Raw genomic sequence first — 16,257 nt, forward strand, 5'->3', positions numbered from 1 at the left:
GTGCGAATTTCGAAATGTTTAGGTTTCATGCGCTGTTTGAACATGAAGTAATCCCGCCGTTATGCGTATTCTTAAATCAGCACATCTAAGCAATCGCGTGAACAGAAGATGACGTACATACAGGTAAGGGCTCGTGATACAAAAGTTAATAACGTTCTATTATATTTTATATAGAATCTTATCGAATTTTTTTAACTACACACCAAGTTTCATAATGTCTATAAACAATATTTTTGATAGCAAGCAGTACGTTGTAATGTTGATAATCTGTACCTAATGACCCGGAAACATTGATGACCTATCCTAGCACTTTCTTCTTTTTTTTTTTTATATCTTTGTTAGCTCTGGTATTGGAGGCCAGTATGCGTGACAGTAGTGCTGAAGAGTCTAATAAACAATTTCTTAAGGGTAGATGTTTTGCTTTCTACTGCTGAGCTAAACAATTCTGTTTATGCTTTCTTGCCTCTTGTCCACGCCTGCGCTTCCGCTGTGCGTCTTATTCGTCCAAGGTACTTTAGAAGACACGTTCGCGCTCGTAGCTTTCGCATCAAAAACAAATATCCTATCTTTTTTTTATTATGTTTTTTTAAGGAGTATTTGGCGACAGGCGAGTTAAGACTGACGTAATGTTAAAGTGTTGTGTTGTCGGCCGGAGGGGTGTGAAGTCTTCATGAGGCCATGCATGCATATCTGAACAAAACTTTTTTTTGTTGTTCTTAATAGGGAAAGAAGCTGTGACAGCAGAAAATGTCCGTAGAACAACACTATAAAAATTAGGTGACCTGTTAATTCTTAAACGCATCAATCATTCTCAGCGCCCAGACAAATGAAGTCTGAGAGGAGCTCGGTAATACATTTTCTGCTTGAGTGACCACGCGTACCGCATATTTCTGACATTGACCCTTCAGTGCGAGGCCGTCGCCTTTGACGGTGCCTTTAAAGGGATGTTGAACTGAAATCTGGATTCCCCAAAACACGCAGCAAAAGCGTGCAACGGGATGCTACAAACACCAAAACATCACACATACAGCGATATCTCGAACGGATGACCGTATTTTTCACAAAAAAAGGCGCATTTGGCAGGAATGTTAACGTCACGTTTCTCTGAGAAGGAGAGGGAACGGCCTCGCGTCAGTGGTCATTAGGCTAGGTCGTCAATGTTTCCGGGTCATTAGGTACATATTATCAACATTACAACGTACTGCTTGCTCTCAAAAATATTGTTTATAGACGTTATGAAACTTGGTGTATAGTTAAAAAAAATTCGATAAGAATCTATATGAAATATAATAGTACGTTATTAACCTTTGTATCACGAGCCCTTACCTTTATGTACGTGATATTCTGTTCATGCGATTGCTTAGATGTGCTGATTTAAAAATAAGCATAACGGCGGGATTAATTCATGTTCAGAAACTTTTTATTTTTCTTGGTCCCTTGTTGAAAGGACTGTTTCCTCATCGCGTGATCTATGTTCTTCGGGAAAGTGGACGCGGCAGACACTTTTGAGACTGCAGGTTCGGTGGTTCCGCTTGGTGGAACGTTTTTTTTATCTGGCTTTGTATGTGATATCTTTCTCACGAGCTTCCTCTGTCCCGGTGAGTCCATGAAGGTACGAGGTTTATCAACATGGAATGTTTTGCAGTCAAACCTCGAAACCAAAAATATGCCGACTTTGCCTCAAAAGAGCTAGCAACCAAGACCATTATTAAAACAGAATGATACTTTTTTTTTTCTACCCAAACTCAAGCTTGTATGGCAATAACATGATAATGGCGAAACCTTGGATGTTGCGATATGAGAGACTAGCTGTGTGCCAGATTAGATTAAAGCGACATATATTACCGGCTATAAGTGTAGTGCGGCTGTCGACCCTGCAGATCCATTACGTTCTAACCTCTACAGCCTATGAACATTGCCTCAGACTGCACAGTCTCGTCATAGCAAACAGCCCAATTCACATTTCAGTCACCAATATGAGTCTCGTCCCTCGAACGTAACCTTATACTCCTAAGTAGCTGTTAAACGCTTGTTGGAGCGTGTAAGCTTTTGATTGTAAAACTATTTGTAACGATTAGAGCCTGCATGGAAAGCACACAGGAAGAGTGTCATGGTTTCCAGACAATATGTGCTGATTCGTTTACCTTTTTTCAGTCTGAAAAGGACTAGAACAAATTTTAAAACAAGTTGCCACACCGCAATAAAAAAAAACAATAATGTACATAGAGTTTTTTCTACGCTATTTATCAATGTCTTTTCTGAGAGTATATTTTTATTTCTACATACTTATATAGATAAAGAATAATGTGCTTCGTTGTGGAGTCCTTGCGACTTTGAAGGTATAACGTCGCACCCTTCCAAAAACCTTGCAAATCTACTTTTGTTATTTTACTGATAGACGATGTCCTCTTTACCTCCGGTGTAATTCTTCCCTTTCACTTCTGTCATAACAGCGAAAATTCGGATGGAGCAACTCAAATGTGTTGACTTTGTTTCGTGAGCTAGGCTCTGAAGAAACAGGTTTTCGTTGGTCGGCAAGTTCGTGCTTCGTTTGTCATTGAAATCGTTTTGTGCGCTTAATAGACGTCGACCTACTTGTGCATTGTAAAGCGGAACGGCCTTTTCGCGTATAAACGCTTTATTATACAGACTGCAGTGTCGCACTCATACATATTAATACTGTTACCTCTTTTGATCACAAAGCTAACAAAAATTTAGATGACAGTTAAGTGCCGAAGCGACTACGTATAATTGGGCAAACGTTATAAATCAAATGCACCGGTTAAGTTTACTAAAGGGCGGATTGCGCGCAGCGGCGCTCAAACTCCTAATTTCACTCTGGTGCGAATTAAACCGCGATTTACAGAAGGCAGCTGGAGCTGCGACGCGATTGGGATGGGATTGACTTTTTGCGATTATATGCGTCGTTGAGGCTGTATATAACAAGTAACGTCAATTGAAATATGTCAAGGACGTCCAAGATTCTTCGCCTCTATGATAATTCTTTCGTTCCCATGTTCTCTTGCCTTAGAAAATAAACATGCTTCTATTTTTGGTCAGATGATGCGTTTGTACTTTCTTCCGAGCTTTTTTCGGCAAGATTGTCTCTTTAATGAGTTTTTTGGGGTCAATTGTTTGTTCAGTCGTCCTTTTAAAGGGGCGAGGGGGAAAGGAGCGAATCTGTCAAATGTTAATAACAAAAACAATGAAACTCTTTGTAGGGCACATCTTGACTGTAGGGTTTGGTTACGGTAGCTAAATTGCCCCACCGATCGCTCTTCTCCCTCCAAGGGGCAGACTTAGATTCTGTGAAAGATTAAGAGACGGGGGGTGTGGTGAGTCCCGTGTATCTTCTTATCGCTCCTCAGCCAACCAGAGTACGGCATCAGCCGATAAGAACGCCGAACAACCAATCACGAAGCAGGAATCATTACCATAATAAGCCACGCCCTAAAGTTCTTAAGATGTCAGTCGCTATTCGGAGCGCAAGTTCGTCTGCTTCTTTTGCAAGGGTTGTGGTGACGTCAGAACACCGAGCTCTGATTGGTTCTGAATGAAGGATAGTGGGTAGGCCTCAAGGCAGCTAGCATTGAGGTCTACCCTCTATCCATCGATTAGAACCAATGAGAGCTCGGCGGTCTGCCGTCAGTGCCTTCCCTGCACAAGAATCAGACGAACTTGCGCTCCTCAGCCTACTATTCTTCTCGAAGGTGGGCTAGGCAACTTGAATCAGTGTCGAAAAAATTGAAACTTGCTGGCCCAAGTGTCTACCGGAAACAAAGCTTTGGATATTAAAAAAATAAGAAAAATGTGCGTAGGTTCGTACAAAAGTAGTTAAGCAGAAGGCCCATGGTTTGGGGAAAATATTAGAAGTGGCTTACATCACAGACAAGACCAAATACAAGACACCAGCTTCTGAAGGTAAAATACAACTTGGTTCGTCAAGTGGACCAATAGCCAACGTCTGTCAACTTTTCGTCTAAAGTTGTTGAGATGTCAGCACTGGACATTCCTAGCCTTTATTCGGCTTTTACGGTGTCTTTGGCACAATGCGAAGTAGCTGCGCCCCAAGTCCTATTTCATGCTTGCTTGTTGTTCGGTAAACTTGGCACTAGACTGCTAGACACAAACTAGAGTTTCACAGAAAGAACAAACAACCGACACTGCTGGCGAATATGATAAAAAAAAAAGATAAAACGCTTCCTATCTGCCGGAGGAATGTAAATGGCTTGTTGATAAGGCGAAAAGGTTAACCGGGCAGAATAAGTGCTACTTCAGCTATGCCACTTGCTAAGAAACTTTATTTACCTAAGCATAGCAGTATGTCTGCCAGCAGCGTTTGCTGAATGTCCGTCTGATAGTATAGGGTCAGCTATAAGCTGGCAACAATGTAGACTTTACGTATTTTTTTCACCGATACATTTTCAACCATCATTACCTTCTTACACTCGTACGCTGGGGGCGCAACCATGAAGCACAGTCGTTTAGGTTCAGTTAGTATTTAGAATTTATCACTCTCAGCCGGACACAAAAAAAAAAAATTTCCCCAAGGGTGCAGCACTCGTTCAAACAAACTTATATGCGAAACAATTTCTATTCATTTCCTTTTGCCATTGTCGCCTAGGGTGTTACTGAAAAACTAAACTCCATATGTACAGACAAAGACACATAGGCAGGATCTGCGCGCCCCTCACTTTTCGTTCGATATTACCCATGGAGGATTAAACATAGCAAACCTTTCTCTTTGTTCAAATGCACAATGTTACTCCCGATACGTGCAAAAGTTTTCACGTAAGTAATAAATATCGTATTAATATTGTACTTACCTTGTTACAACGGAGATGCAATAACACTATATTCTTTTTAATTAAAAGCGCAAAGCAGGTAGTCTAAAAATGTCATTTTTTTAACAAATGCATCGTCCGTAGTTAAAGCTGTAGTACCGTGTCAGTATACCTCACACACACCGCGACTCTTACGATTTGCAAAGACGTTCAGGCACCACGCACAAAAGTAGAATCATAGTAGTTAAAAATGACAAAAGAGTTAACTTGTTTTATCCTCAGACACTCTTAGTGTAGAACGAACACCGGTGGCAACTAGGTTCGGAATGGAACGTATGGGCGGTTCCCCGTTGAGTTCACTCGCACTACTTATGGCTTTATAACCGAGCCTCAAAAGCACATCCGCGCATGACCTTTGTATCTCCACAATATCCGCGTATTTGAGTTTCTGTCTCCATTCAAATGCCACAGTGGATGAGTTCCTCCTCGTCGAGTATGGGTCCATGACGTCCGCCTTTCGCGCCTTGGTGTGGGTCTTCAGAAAGTTTCCCACCGATGTCGTATACTTGATGCCTAACTCCTTGAACAGAGCTATCACTTCTCTCTCGGGTTCCATGGACACGTCTTCGTAACGCAGACGGTACGTTCCGTTTGGAAACTCTCGCTTGAGGTCCTCGAAGCTGTCCAGATCAGCCCGGATCTCGGAACAAAGCGTGTCCTGGTGCGCGCAACTCTTGGACTCGTTGCACCAGTCTAGAAGCCTCCTAGAGGCCAAAATGCCCCTCGGATCGCGCACTAAATGCACCACTTTCACCGATCCAGCAATGTCCCTGTTGGCCTTTATCCAGTCATGGACCTGAGACATGTGGAGTCTGGTCACCTTCATCACCTGCGTAGGCGCACGCAGACACACCTTGGCGACGTACTCGCCCTTGAAGCACACCGCGTTCTGACCACCACACATGGCCCACAGGAAGTGGTTGCGACGGAACAGGAACTTGGCCTCGGACACCCACCGGATGTAGTGTTGGACCCTGTTGAACTCGCAGCGCAGAAGATGGCCCACTAGTTTCGACGCGTTTTGCGCCGCGCCACCGTTGAGTCTCGCATCCTTGCTGAACATGTGCAAGGGTTCGAAGTGGTAGAAAGTCCTCGGGTTAGAGGAGAAGATGTCACCGACGAACGTGGAACCAGCCCTAAAGTACGTTACGATGATCACCCTTTGCACCTTGTTGGCAGGAACGACCGCATAGTGTTTGAGGGCAAGTTCGAACATCTTCAGCATCCGGTTGAGGAGAAGGGGTTTCAGGTGAGAGCCCTTGGGCTTCGCGGGTGTCTGTGGTTTCTGGGGCTTCTTCTCTATTACTGGGGCTCTGACGATCGAGATTGACGTGGACGTAACAACGCCGACGGCTCGGAAATTCACCGTCGCGTAGCTCGGTTTTCTTGAGGTGGTCGATGTCGTTGTGGAATTTTTCGCTGCGTCTGTTTGAACACTCGCAACTCGGGCATATGTCTTCGGTTTGGACTCGTTGCCAACTTTTGAAGACCCTGAAAAAAAGATAATATCATGAGCGTTGATCTAATGGTGCACAAAGCATTTTTTAAGCAAATAAATTAATTTCAACCTATAAGTTTTGAGGAGCTAGTGAGCATGGATTCGTATGCTCAGGGTATTAGTGTTATATCTTTTTTTGTTCTGGGGCTTCAATGCTATTCATGCCTCATCATTCGCTATCTTCACTGACAACTCAAAAAACGCAGGCCACGGCGAGTCCTCGGCATCTTACAACACCCCTCAGCCAATAGGATCGCATAATTAACTGATAAGAACAGCAAAGAAGGAATCACAAAACAAGACGCGCGGACACAACGAGCAACGCCCAGCGTTTTCCAAGAAAGCCTATGAGGTCACTTCTCGCAGAGCAGAAAGGCACTCAGTCCCAACGAACAGTAGAAGGACCTCAGGAGGACCTGCTGCCGCCACGCTGATTCTCAAATAAATGCGTAAGCATGCCGTTCACACACTTGCGACCGAGTATGACCGAGAGAGACAAGACAGGTTTTTAAACCTCTTGCAACGTCTTAAGACAGGTTGCACCGCTGCGGAGCTGGTCCTAAGACGTCGCAAGAGGCTTAAAAACCGGTCTTGTCTCTCTCCGTTCTACTCGGTTGCAGGTGTGTGAACGGCGCGTATTCCTGCGGCAGATAGATCCTGTACATGAGCGGCCTGTGCAACGTGAAGTACGCCACATATGCCGCCGTTTGAACGTAATGTAGATGCCGACTGGGGAAGATCAAATTTATAGTGGTGCGGTTGCGCGACGTGGCTTCGTCAGTGTCCGTGCACAGCGTCAGTCCGCACTGAGACCTCGCATGTACTCTAGCAGACACTGGTTGTGTCCGCCTCTAACATTAACGCTGAAGTCCCATATCACGATGAGCGGCATCATATGGTGTCCTACATTAGTTGGGTTGACACACATGCGTTGGGAAGCATCGGGCATCATATGAACGTTGAGTTTAGCCGCTAGGTATTGTTCTATGGAGGTACGGCGTGCGGCTTTGGCAGCAGAAGCTTCTAGGGCGTCCAAAGCGCGCACTCCGCACTCGCACTAAGGTGCCTGGAGCGCGTCACCGACTGTTGTGTTTAGCGTCCTATCTCGCCCATGCATGAATAGAGGTCCCAAAGTGGCAGCACATGACGTCACAAACGCCAGAGTCTCATGCTGTCGGATGTCGCGATCCTAGCAGTTGGTCGTAGGAATGCTGGCGAAAATCACGAGCGGACGCGAATGTCGCTGTCGTAGCGGCGCCGAAACTTCCCTGGGTTGTCACACTGTAGAGAAAGTTGCAGGAAAATGGCAGAACAGGCGTCTGCCACTTCCGCCAACACTGCTGTGACACCACCAGGATCGCCATTGGTGACAGCATGACACTTTTATGCAACATCAGGCGGAAATCGGGGGACTACTTTTTGGACCTGTTAACCACACCAGTCGGAGACGCGTTCCATGCACTGCATACCCCTGATAGCATGGATGGATGGATGGATGAATCCAGCTGAGCCCTTTGGATCGGGCGGTAGCTTACGCCACCTAGTCATTTTCTTTTATCATTTAAGCTTAGAATATTTAGATGTGAAAGCTATATTCACCCCGCACTGAAAATAAAGCGAGGCTATAAAACCCCCTTGCCATCAGTTAATAAGAACATACCTAGTTTTCTCTCGCTTTCTGCCACCCTTCACTTAATCTTTGCTTGGTAATCTCTACTGTCTTGAAATCCACTCTTCCTTCGCTGTCTCTAAAACCCAATGACTTTATTAAATCTATGTTGTCTTCGGTAGAGTATCAAGTGCTCAGCCGTCTCGTCCTCCTCTCCACAAGCAGTACACACTGTATCCATTTCCTGGTACTTCGCTCTGTATGTTCTGGTTCGCAAAACACCCGTCCTCGACTCAAACAACAATGAGCTTCCCTTAGAATTGTCATAAATGCTTTCTTCGGCAATAACTGTTTTGTCTAATCTATAGCTTTCTAGAGCCGTCTTTGTCCGCATTCCCTCTAGCCACCGATCTCTTTCTGTGGCCTTAACTTACTTCTTAACTGAGGCCTGCTCTTTCGTAACTCCACTAAGGCCTAAAAACTTTCCTCTTAATTTCCTAGTGCGCTGTCTCCACTTTGTGTCTACACTCCTCATGTATAAATAGCTGAAAGCCTTCCGTGCCCATTGCTCCCCATCCATTTGCCTCAACCGATCCTCAAAATCTATCTTGCTCACAGCTTCCCTGCCCTCAAATGAAGCCCATCCCATGTCTCCTTGTACTCCCTGGTTTGGCGTTTTGCGAAGTGCCCCCCCGCCCGCCATCTGTCGACGCTTGGAGAAGGCGTTTCCTAGCCTGTTTCTACAGTCAGTAGGGCTGTGGCGCCATCCCGTCGTGACGTTGCGAACTTTAGTTAGTCAGTCAAAACCAGTCCACGGTCAGCGCATTTACAAAAGCACTAATGCTAACGCCTTAAAAAATGTGATGTATGCAACGACAGTGAAACGTTATGCGCATTGTCCAAGAAGGTTATATAGGGTGTCCCAAGTCACCAGGCTCGATCTAAAATGGACCGTAAAAATTGACGCAAAGCGAATGGTTGTGTATATATTTATACAGCCGAAAGTTGGACTGCCTCAGAGGGCGTCTGGTATCTCAGCTGTAGGTGAGCAATTTAGTCAGTGCGGTACAACCGCTAACGTGGGGTCTTTAACGTGCACCACGTAGTGGTAATACACGACCGCACGCCGGTACGAGGCTCATCCAGATCGAAACGGGCAGGAGTGGGGACTGAACCCAGGATCTCTGGGTTCTGCAGCGAGATCTTTCGCTCTACGTGCTCCGAGCTGGTGTGCGCTAGCCCAATCAGCCACAGATCCCCCCTTAAAAATTGACGCCTGTACGTAGCAATCTAAACTTTTCGTCAAAGGTGTATTTCACAAGTCGTTTTTTTCTTGTAAAATTAGGAATCGTAGCTCCTTTTCTGTAAAAATGGGCCAAGTTCGAAGCTTGCCAGGGTTAGCGGAGGGCGGCGAAGCAGACGACAATGTGGACTGGCGGGGCGCGTTTGACGCTCGTATTGATAGATGGCGCTACCTCCTTATCGAGACTAATCGAGACAGCTCGCAACCACCAGGGTTTATTAAAATGAACTTAATCTTTTTTTGTGAAGTACCTTTGATTTAAAAATTAATGCGGATAATGAAAGCAAAGCTTAAAGTAAAAGAAAAAAAAAACACGTTTGCATAACGAGGCCGTTTTTGCAGCCAACGGATTTCGTCTGCGTTTCGTCTGCCTTTTTCGCTGGTCGGTTGCGCCTTCGGACGTAGAGGCCTTATTCGGACGCTGCTCCCGACGCCACCTATCAATACGCGCGCCAAACGCGCCCTGCAACCCGATTTGGTCGGCTGCGTCGCCGTCCGCCGTCTACCAGGGCAAGTTTTTGACCATATATTTTACAGGAATGGAACTACGCTTTGCAATCTTACCAGAAAAAACCGACCTGTGGAACATCTTTCACCAAAAGTTTAGACTGCTTCATGCAGGCGCCGAATTTTACGATCCATTTTAGATCGAGCCTGGTGACTTGGGATACCCTAAAAATGGCAAGAGGTGACGTCCGTATTCTTCATATATGGAGCGATCTCTCGGCCAATAGGAAACTCAGTTAATGAGCCCGGCTTCAGGGCGCTGCCATCTTGCTTGGCTGGGGTGCGCTTGGACCAGTCATAATCCGATTACGAAGCCTTGCTAAGGCGTCGTGATCGGATTATGGCCGCGTCCAAAGCGCACTCCACTGAGGAAGATGGCAGCGCCCTGAGACCGGACTTGCAAACGTGGATAGGACGAACAACCGAGTTGCCACGTGTTCGTCTCACATTTGTATGGCAGAGTCCACTGAAACAGTGTCGAACAGGTGAGATTTGAAGCCCAACACTTGCTTGGCCAGTTGGGAGTCGGCGTGTGGTGGATGCTCTCGACACCGTGCCGAGAGCGTCGTCTAGGGCGAGTCGTCATAACGCGGTTTGGGAAATCGAGTGTGTTAGGCGCCGAACGCACGAACGCTGAGACTGGCACCGGGTTGAGAACGCCGTATACAAAAGCCCTGCTTCCAGCAGGCGTTCGTTGCCCTCCGTCCGGATGAGAATGCGCGTGCGCACCGAAACTTCCTTTGGTACGCCGATTGTATCGAAAGTCAGCCGTGACAACAAGCAGACGAAGCAGACCACAAGCGCGAAGCAGACGTAGCCTGTAGCTGACCGAGCGCCGAGCAGACGATGATAGCGTGTCGGTATGCAAGGCAGTCGAAAACTCTGTGCGTGCGTGCGTGCGTGCGTGCGTGCGTGCGTGCGTGCGTGCGTGCGTGCGTGCGTGCGTGCGTGCATGCGTGTGTGTGTGTGTGTGTGTGTGTGTGTGTCACTACGCAAGACGTCATTCTGGGTCATGGTGTACTTAAATGCCCTCGACATGGTCCCTATAGACATTATATTTTTACTCGGTATAAACGTATTCTGAGCTTTGTCATTTATTGTGGTCCACCTACTGGTTCGCCGTCATTGGCTGTCTCTGGGTTATGTACGAAAGTGAACACAATGTCATTCTTTAGAGTGTCCACTGACAACTTAAGAAACTTAGGGAGCGACTCGAATGCGTTCACGCTCCTTCCTCCGTGGTTCGTTTATCAGCGTTCTTATACGCAACTGTCACAGCATCATTGGATGCGGAGCGAGATTTTAGGATGCCCGGGACCCATGCTACTCCCTGAGGTTCTTAAGATGTCATTGATAAGATTCAGCTTGTGTAAATTGCGCTGATTTGAATCCCAGAAGTTCAACTTTAAAGCAAAAAGGCACACGAAGAATAAGGGCAGGTTAGGCTCGGCGAAACGCGGTATATCTCGCTTATGCTACAACATATTAGAACAAAACTACCAAGGATCGCTCAGTCGCAAAAGCGCAATAAACTTTGCTTTTTTCCGAAAGAGCGCGCCATCAAGTGTTTGTTGCGCCAATTATCCGAGCGCATCGTTGTTCGGGCAGGTACTGAGCATGCATTGGACTCGAGGGTTGCGTCAGAGTTCGGCGTCCACTCGGCTCAGCTCCTATTGGACACGAGATATACGTTAGCGTTCGGCGAGGACTCGGATCCAATACCACGCTTCGTGTTCTTGTGGATGGATGGATGGATGTTAATGGACACTGTCTACAATCTAGGCTCTCTAGGAGCGGCGTACCGAATGGCTTTTGTAACGGGTGGTAACTTGCGCCACCTAGCAATAGCGACCGCCAATGTTCCTCGATGGCCTTTTGAAAAGAATATATTACAACTGGAACGCGCATTCTGGGCGGTGCCCCCCACGCAGTGTACCGCCAGTTACCACGCACACGCGCTTTGCGGTCTCCCGCACCGCTAACGAGGAACAAAGCACAGCTGGAAAACAAACGCCCACAGAGAGCGGCCTTAATTTACGAGCGGAAATGCATTACCGTGCCTCAAACTCCCGCCACGGTATAATTCGCCCGAACGATGAATACACACGCCGTTCTCGGCCGGAACGGCGAAAGCGATTAACGCCCACAAAACAGGTTCGCTCGGACTGAGAGAATTGATTAAGTAGCGAAGCTGATTCTCATTGTTTGCGTAATTGCATCGTAGCAGACGAGCGACGGTTCCGCAAAGGCTTGGCTTCTCGACCAACACTCGGGTTTCATTGTTTCGGCATCGAGAAGAAACCTGTATTGTTATACAGGGACGCATGGACTAATGGATCTCGTTTGGAAGTACGAGGTCGAACAACAAACTGAATCGTTTCATGTGCTGACTGTTTTCCAGTTGATGCTGTGGTTTTCCGAAGGTTTTGAGGAAATGTATATTGAATGGAAGCATGTCATCGTTGTCATAAAAGCTAGTTCAGTGAATGCCTTCAAAATTGTCACGACGAGAAACTAAGATAGGCGTTCCACTGCCGATTGTTAGCGCCGCAAGGCTCTCTGAGAACTTTCGTTTTCCTCGGCAGAAAAAGCCATTCGGTACGCCACTCCTAGAGAGCCTAGATTGTGGAGAGTGTCCATACCAAACCATGGAGACCGTTTGCAATTTAATGGCGGATGCCTCTTCGCGGATACTGGTCGCAAGTGCGCGTGCGTGACGGTTTCACGCAGCAAGGAGGAAAGCAGGCCGAAGGGCGGCGACATTTGCAGCGCTTTCGGCACCTTCTCCCAGCTTCCATTACAAACGCGGTCCACAACTCACGGACCCCGATCGAGCTATTGGACCCTATCTGCAATACAGGCGCTCTACCGCTCCCAGCGGAGCTGGAAGCAGAATCGAGCGGCCGTGGCCAAAACACTCGGAACGTAAATCAGTGCTGCACCGGCGAATGCCGGTGCCGAAAATAAACATCGGCCTAAAAAGAGAGTCTGTAATGTGACACTGACTCTGGTGGCCTGGAACGCGTTTTCAACTGGTGTGTTTACGCGTCTGGAAAAGTCACAGCGGTGGTGGATGCGACAGACACCTGTCCTGCTGCAAATCGCTCCTCAGGTTGACAGTCCAAGGTAGCTTCGGCAGCCAGGACTTGGGACGCCGTGACGACAGCGACCCTCGCGTTTGCTCGTGCTTTTCGCCAGCGTTTCTACAACCAACCGCCAGGGTCGCGAAATCCGACAGCATGACACCCCGGTTCTTGCGACGTCATTTGTTGCCACTTCGAGATCACTTTCGATGTACGGGGCATGATAGCACGCTAAAATAAACAAACCAGTCGGAGACGCATTCCCAGCACCGTAGGTACCCTGAGTACAAAAAAGGTAACTGCTAGCGTCATGTTTAGGACTCGTCATTCATCAAGCTGCCTCCGTATAGAGCCCAGTGAATAATTTTCCGAGTTATCGGCGGGAAAGCAGAAAGCTGGCATGCTTTTTAGTGTGGGACTCGCATTGCGCGTGCTGTCACTTTCTCAGTGTCATAGGTGTATATACGAATATATATTTGTGGTTGTTGTTTCACTAAAATGAGGTGATGTTCATTCTCAACGCAAATCCCGCTTGAGCGTTTTCAAGTCCAATATGATGTTGAGAAGAACTCGAGCAAGTCGAAGTTCGGCTTTAGATCAAGTCACATCAATGAATTCGGGGATTAGAGTGAAACGGAGTATAGTTATCATGAAGGTCTCGTGTCTTTGGAACTATTTTTTTCGAATTTAGGGTGATATTTGGAGAGTCTATCTAACACATTCGGTGTTTTTGGTGTCATTGTTTGTCGTCGGACATAAACATCGAAGTTTAAGATGATTATGGGGGTTTAAGTTAAAGGGCAACTCCACTCAAAAAGTCGACCCTATCGAAATGACTCATATCGCTTTAGGGGGTCAAAATACTGTGATACCCAAAATATCACGTCAAACCGACGCCACATTACCGATTGAAACCAATATTAAAAATGTTCTCCCGGCTCGGTTAGCGGCCCGAAAGCGGGTGAGCAACGCTGACACCGTGTGAGCTAGTGAAGCAACACTGGGCAATGAGGTAGGTTTAGTCCTACGCTCTCGTACGGACGCCGCGGACGCTAGGTTTCCCGTGGCATTTTGCGATTCTACCGACGGCAAGAGGTGCTTATTACGTTATCCCGTGTTCTCCTATTTTTATTAGCGTCCAGGCAGTTCATTTAACTCCAGTCTCCAGCATTGCTTCCGCGACAGCGCGGAAGAGAGCGAAGCGGTGCTGCTCGCTCACGCGCGTGTCGTGGAGTCGGAGAAACTCGCCGGACTTGCGTGTGCAATGTCGAGCACGACTTGTAGCGCTGTGGGTTGCACCAACAATCCGGTACGCAACCCGGAGCTGCGGTTGATCAGAATGTTTCGTTGACCTCGGAGATTCGCAGCGTTCGTTGACTGTCTCATCGCACGCACTGCGGGAAAGCGAACGCGTCACTTGTAGGTTTTGTTTTAAGTGCTTCGTGCGCTCACCTGTAGTGGTGACCGCCTGCGGCACCTTTCGGACGCTGTCCTGGGACGGCGATGCCGGCACGGGGGCTCTGACAGTCGACAGCTTCCGGTCCGGCGCCAGTTGAATGACGGCCAAGAACACTGCCGCTCCGAAGAGCAGGAGCAGCACGTTCTTGCGCCGCACCATGGCTCCGGCTCTTCCGCGAGGCGCGGCTTCGGGGCTTCCAGGTCACGACATCGGGACCCCGACGTGGCTGCGGAGGCGCGGAAACAAAAAAGAGCGAGCGACGGAACATCGTTAGCGGAGAAGCCCTTCCTCAGTTTAGAAATGGCCGCTGTCGTTACAATTTCATTTTTGTCGGCGAGACACCTGCCTAGCCCTACGTCGTGCGACAGTAATGGCAGTGTTTCGAAGACAGACGTCTCGACCCCGTTCGCATTCACCCCCCCCCCCCCTCCCCCTTTCCTGATTTCACAGCGTGCACATCTTTTCACCTTTCCCTCGTTTTCCAGCGCGGAGTATAGTCAGCCAAGTCGCGATCCTACTGCTAATAGATCTACAAAAGAGAGTCTGCAGACCATGGACAGTTTTAGGGAACCATTTTTGGCACATCCCATACGGTACGATGCGCCTTTCGGTATACGAACTGAGCATGTGGAAGTCTTCTATGGTTGCGCATGCGCAGTGCGTACCGTAGGACCCATCGCTCCATATCGGATGTGCAAAAACGGTTTCCTAAAACTCCCTACTGTCTTTAACGTGTTTTTTTTTTTGTGTGTGTATAACGGTCCTATACCACTGACCATGCAAAACTCTATCTGCAGAGATGTTGGAAGCTTGTATGAAGCTAAGATGCTTAGAAACTTGAGGACTGTCCGCGGATATTTCTGTTATCGTGTCTGCGGAGAAAGTCCGCGTCTTTTGTAAGATGTATGAGCAAGTCTGGCCGCGGCTTCAAGCCGGGGTTACAGCGGCTATACATTCGCGAGATTTGTGCTTCGAATGCCGCATGCCAATGAGTTCGGGGAGAAAGCTTGGCACGCGGCATTCGAACCACGGATATTGCGGTGACTCGTGTTTGCAAACAGTCTCTTTTTTTTTTTTTTTTTTTTTTTTTAATATATATATACGAGCAGTGTTATTCTGGCTTTAGGGCTGTCTGGTCAGACAAACCTTACCACTTTTTATTCACCCCCTTTTTTTCTGTTTTTTTTTTCTTGCTCAGTACAGCGTAAATTTCATCGTGCAAAATGAATCGTACGAAACTGTTCACGGTCCTCTGCTCATAAACAAATAATAATAATAAATAAAAAAAAAAGTTTGAGAATATTTTTGTTGGAGGCAAAAACATTCTTCGGTTCACTATAATCAGTGGATGTCACAGGTAAAAACATTGGAAAAGCAAAAGAAAAGAAAAAAGAAAAAGAAAAACATGCGAATATGTTTAGGCGGCGGCAATAGGTGTTGCTGGGCAGTCCTTTTACCGGCAACAGTTATCATCCATGCGAAATACAACCCACTGGATACGCAGACCCGGACACGACACCCGCTGACACGTTGCGCTCCAATTCCCCTAGTCCAGACGATAAACATGTGTTTTGAAGACTTCAATCACGCTCGGATGGTGACGATCAACAGTAAAAACATGCATTTGCACAGACGCAGTCGTGTTGTACGGATCCACTAACGCATGAATTATAATTTCTTTTTCCACGCGTCATTACGTACAGTCGGCAGCAATACGAGCTGGTCGGCATTTACTACGTTCCACATTAAAGAGTTTTAGACACCGTTCTTGCACAAACGGAGCGATATAATCGGCTTCCTGGTACGGACTGCAGTGCGCAGGCGCGGGGTCACTGCTGCCTCACTGTAGTCCATTGTCCGAACCGTAAGCTGTGAATTATCGTGTGGTCAAACCGGCTGACATCACAATCATCTCGACTCGCTTATAGAACGGTTGTTTCGCTGTGGGAAGTGG

General features: G+C 47.2%; 1 protein-coding gene across 1 annotated transcript in view; it reads right to left on the reverse strand.

Annotated features, from left to right (window-relative positions):
- Positions 1 to 4,741: 4,741 nt before the first annotated feature.
- Positions 4,742 to 16,257, reverse strand: part of LOC120843834 (carbohydrate sulfotransferase 1) — a 53,153-nt gene continuing 41,637 nt past the window's right edge. The window contains exons 2-3 of the mRNA XM_040215279.2: positions 14,297 to 14,529; positions 4,742 to 6,335 (exon numbers count right to left, since the gene is read on the reverse strand). Coding sequence (XP_040071213.1) covers positions 5,047 to 6,335; positions 14,297 to 14,462 — 1,455 coding nt within the window. The 5' untranslated portion in view covers positions 14,463 to 14,529 and the 3' untranslated portion in view covers positions 4,742 to 5,046. The remainder of the gene's footprint in view (positions 6,336 to 14,296; positions 14,530 to 16,257) is intronic.

The sequence above is a fragment of the Ixodes scapularis genome, unplaced genomic scaffold, assembly GCF_016920785.2.
Source record: "Ixodes scapularis isolate PalLabHiFi unplaced genomic scaffold, ASM1692078v2 PGA_scaffold8__174_contigs__length_109621045, whole genome shotgun sequence".
NCBI lineage: Eukaryota > Metazoa > Arthropoda > Arachnida > Ixodida > Ixodidae > Ixodes > Ixodes scapularis.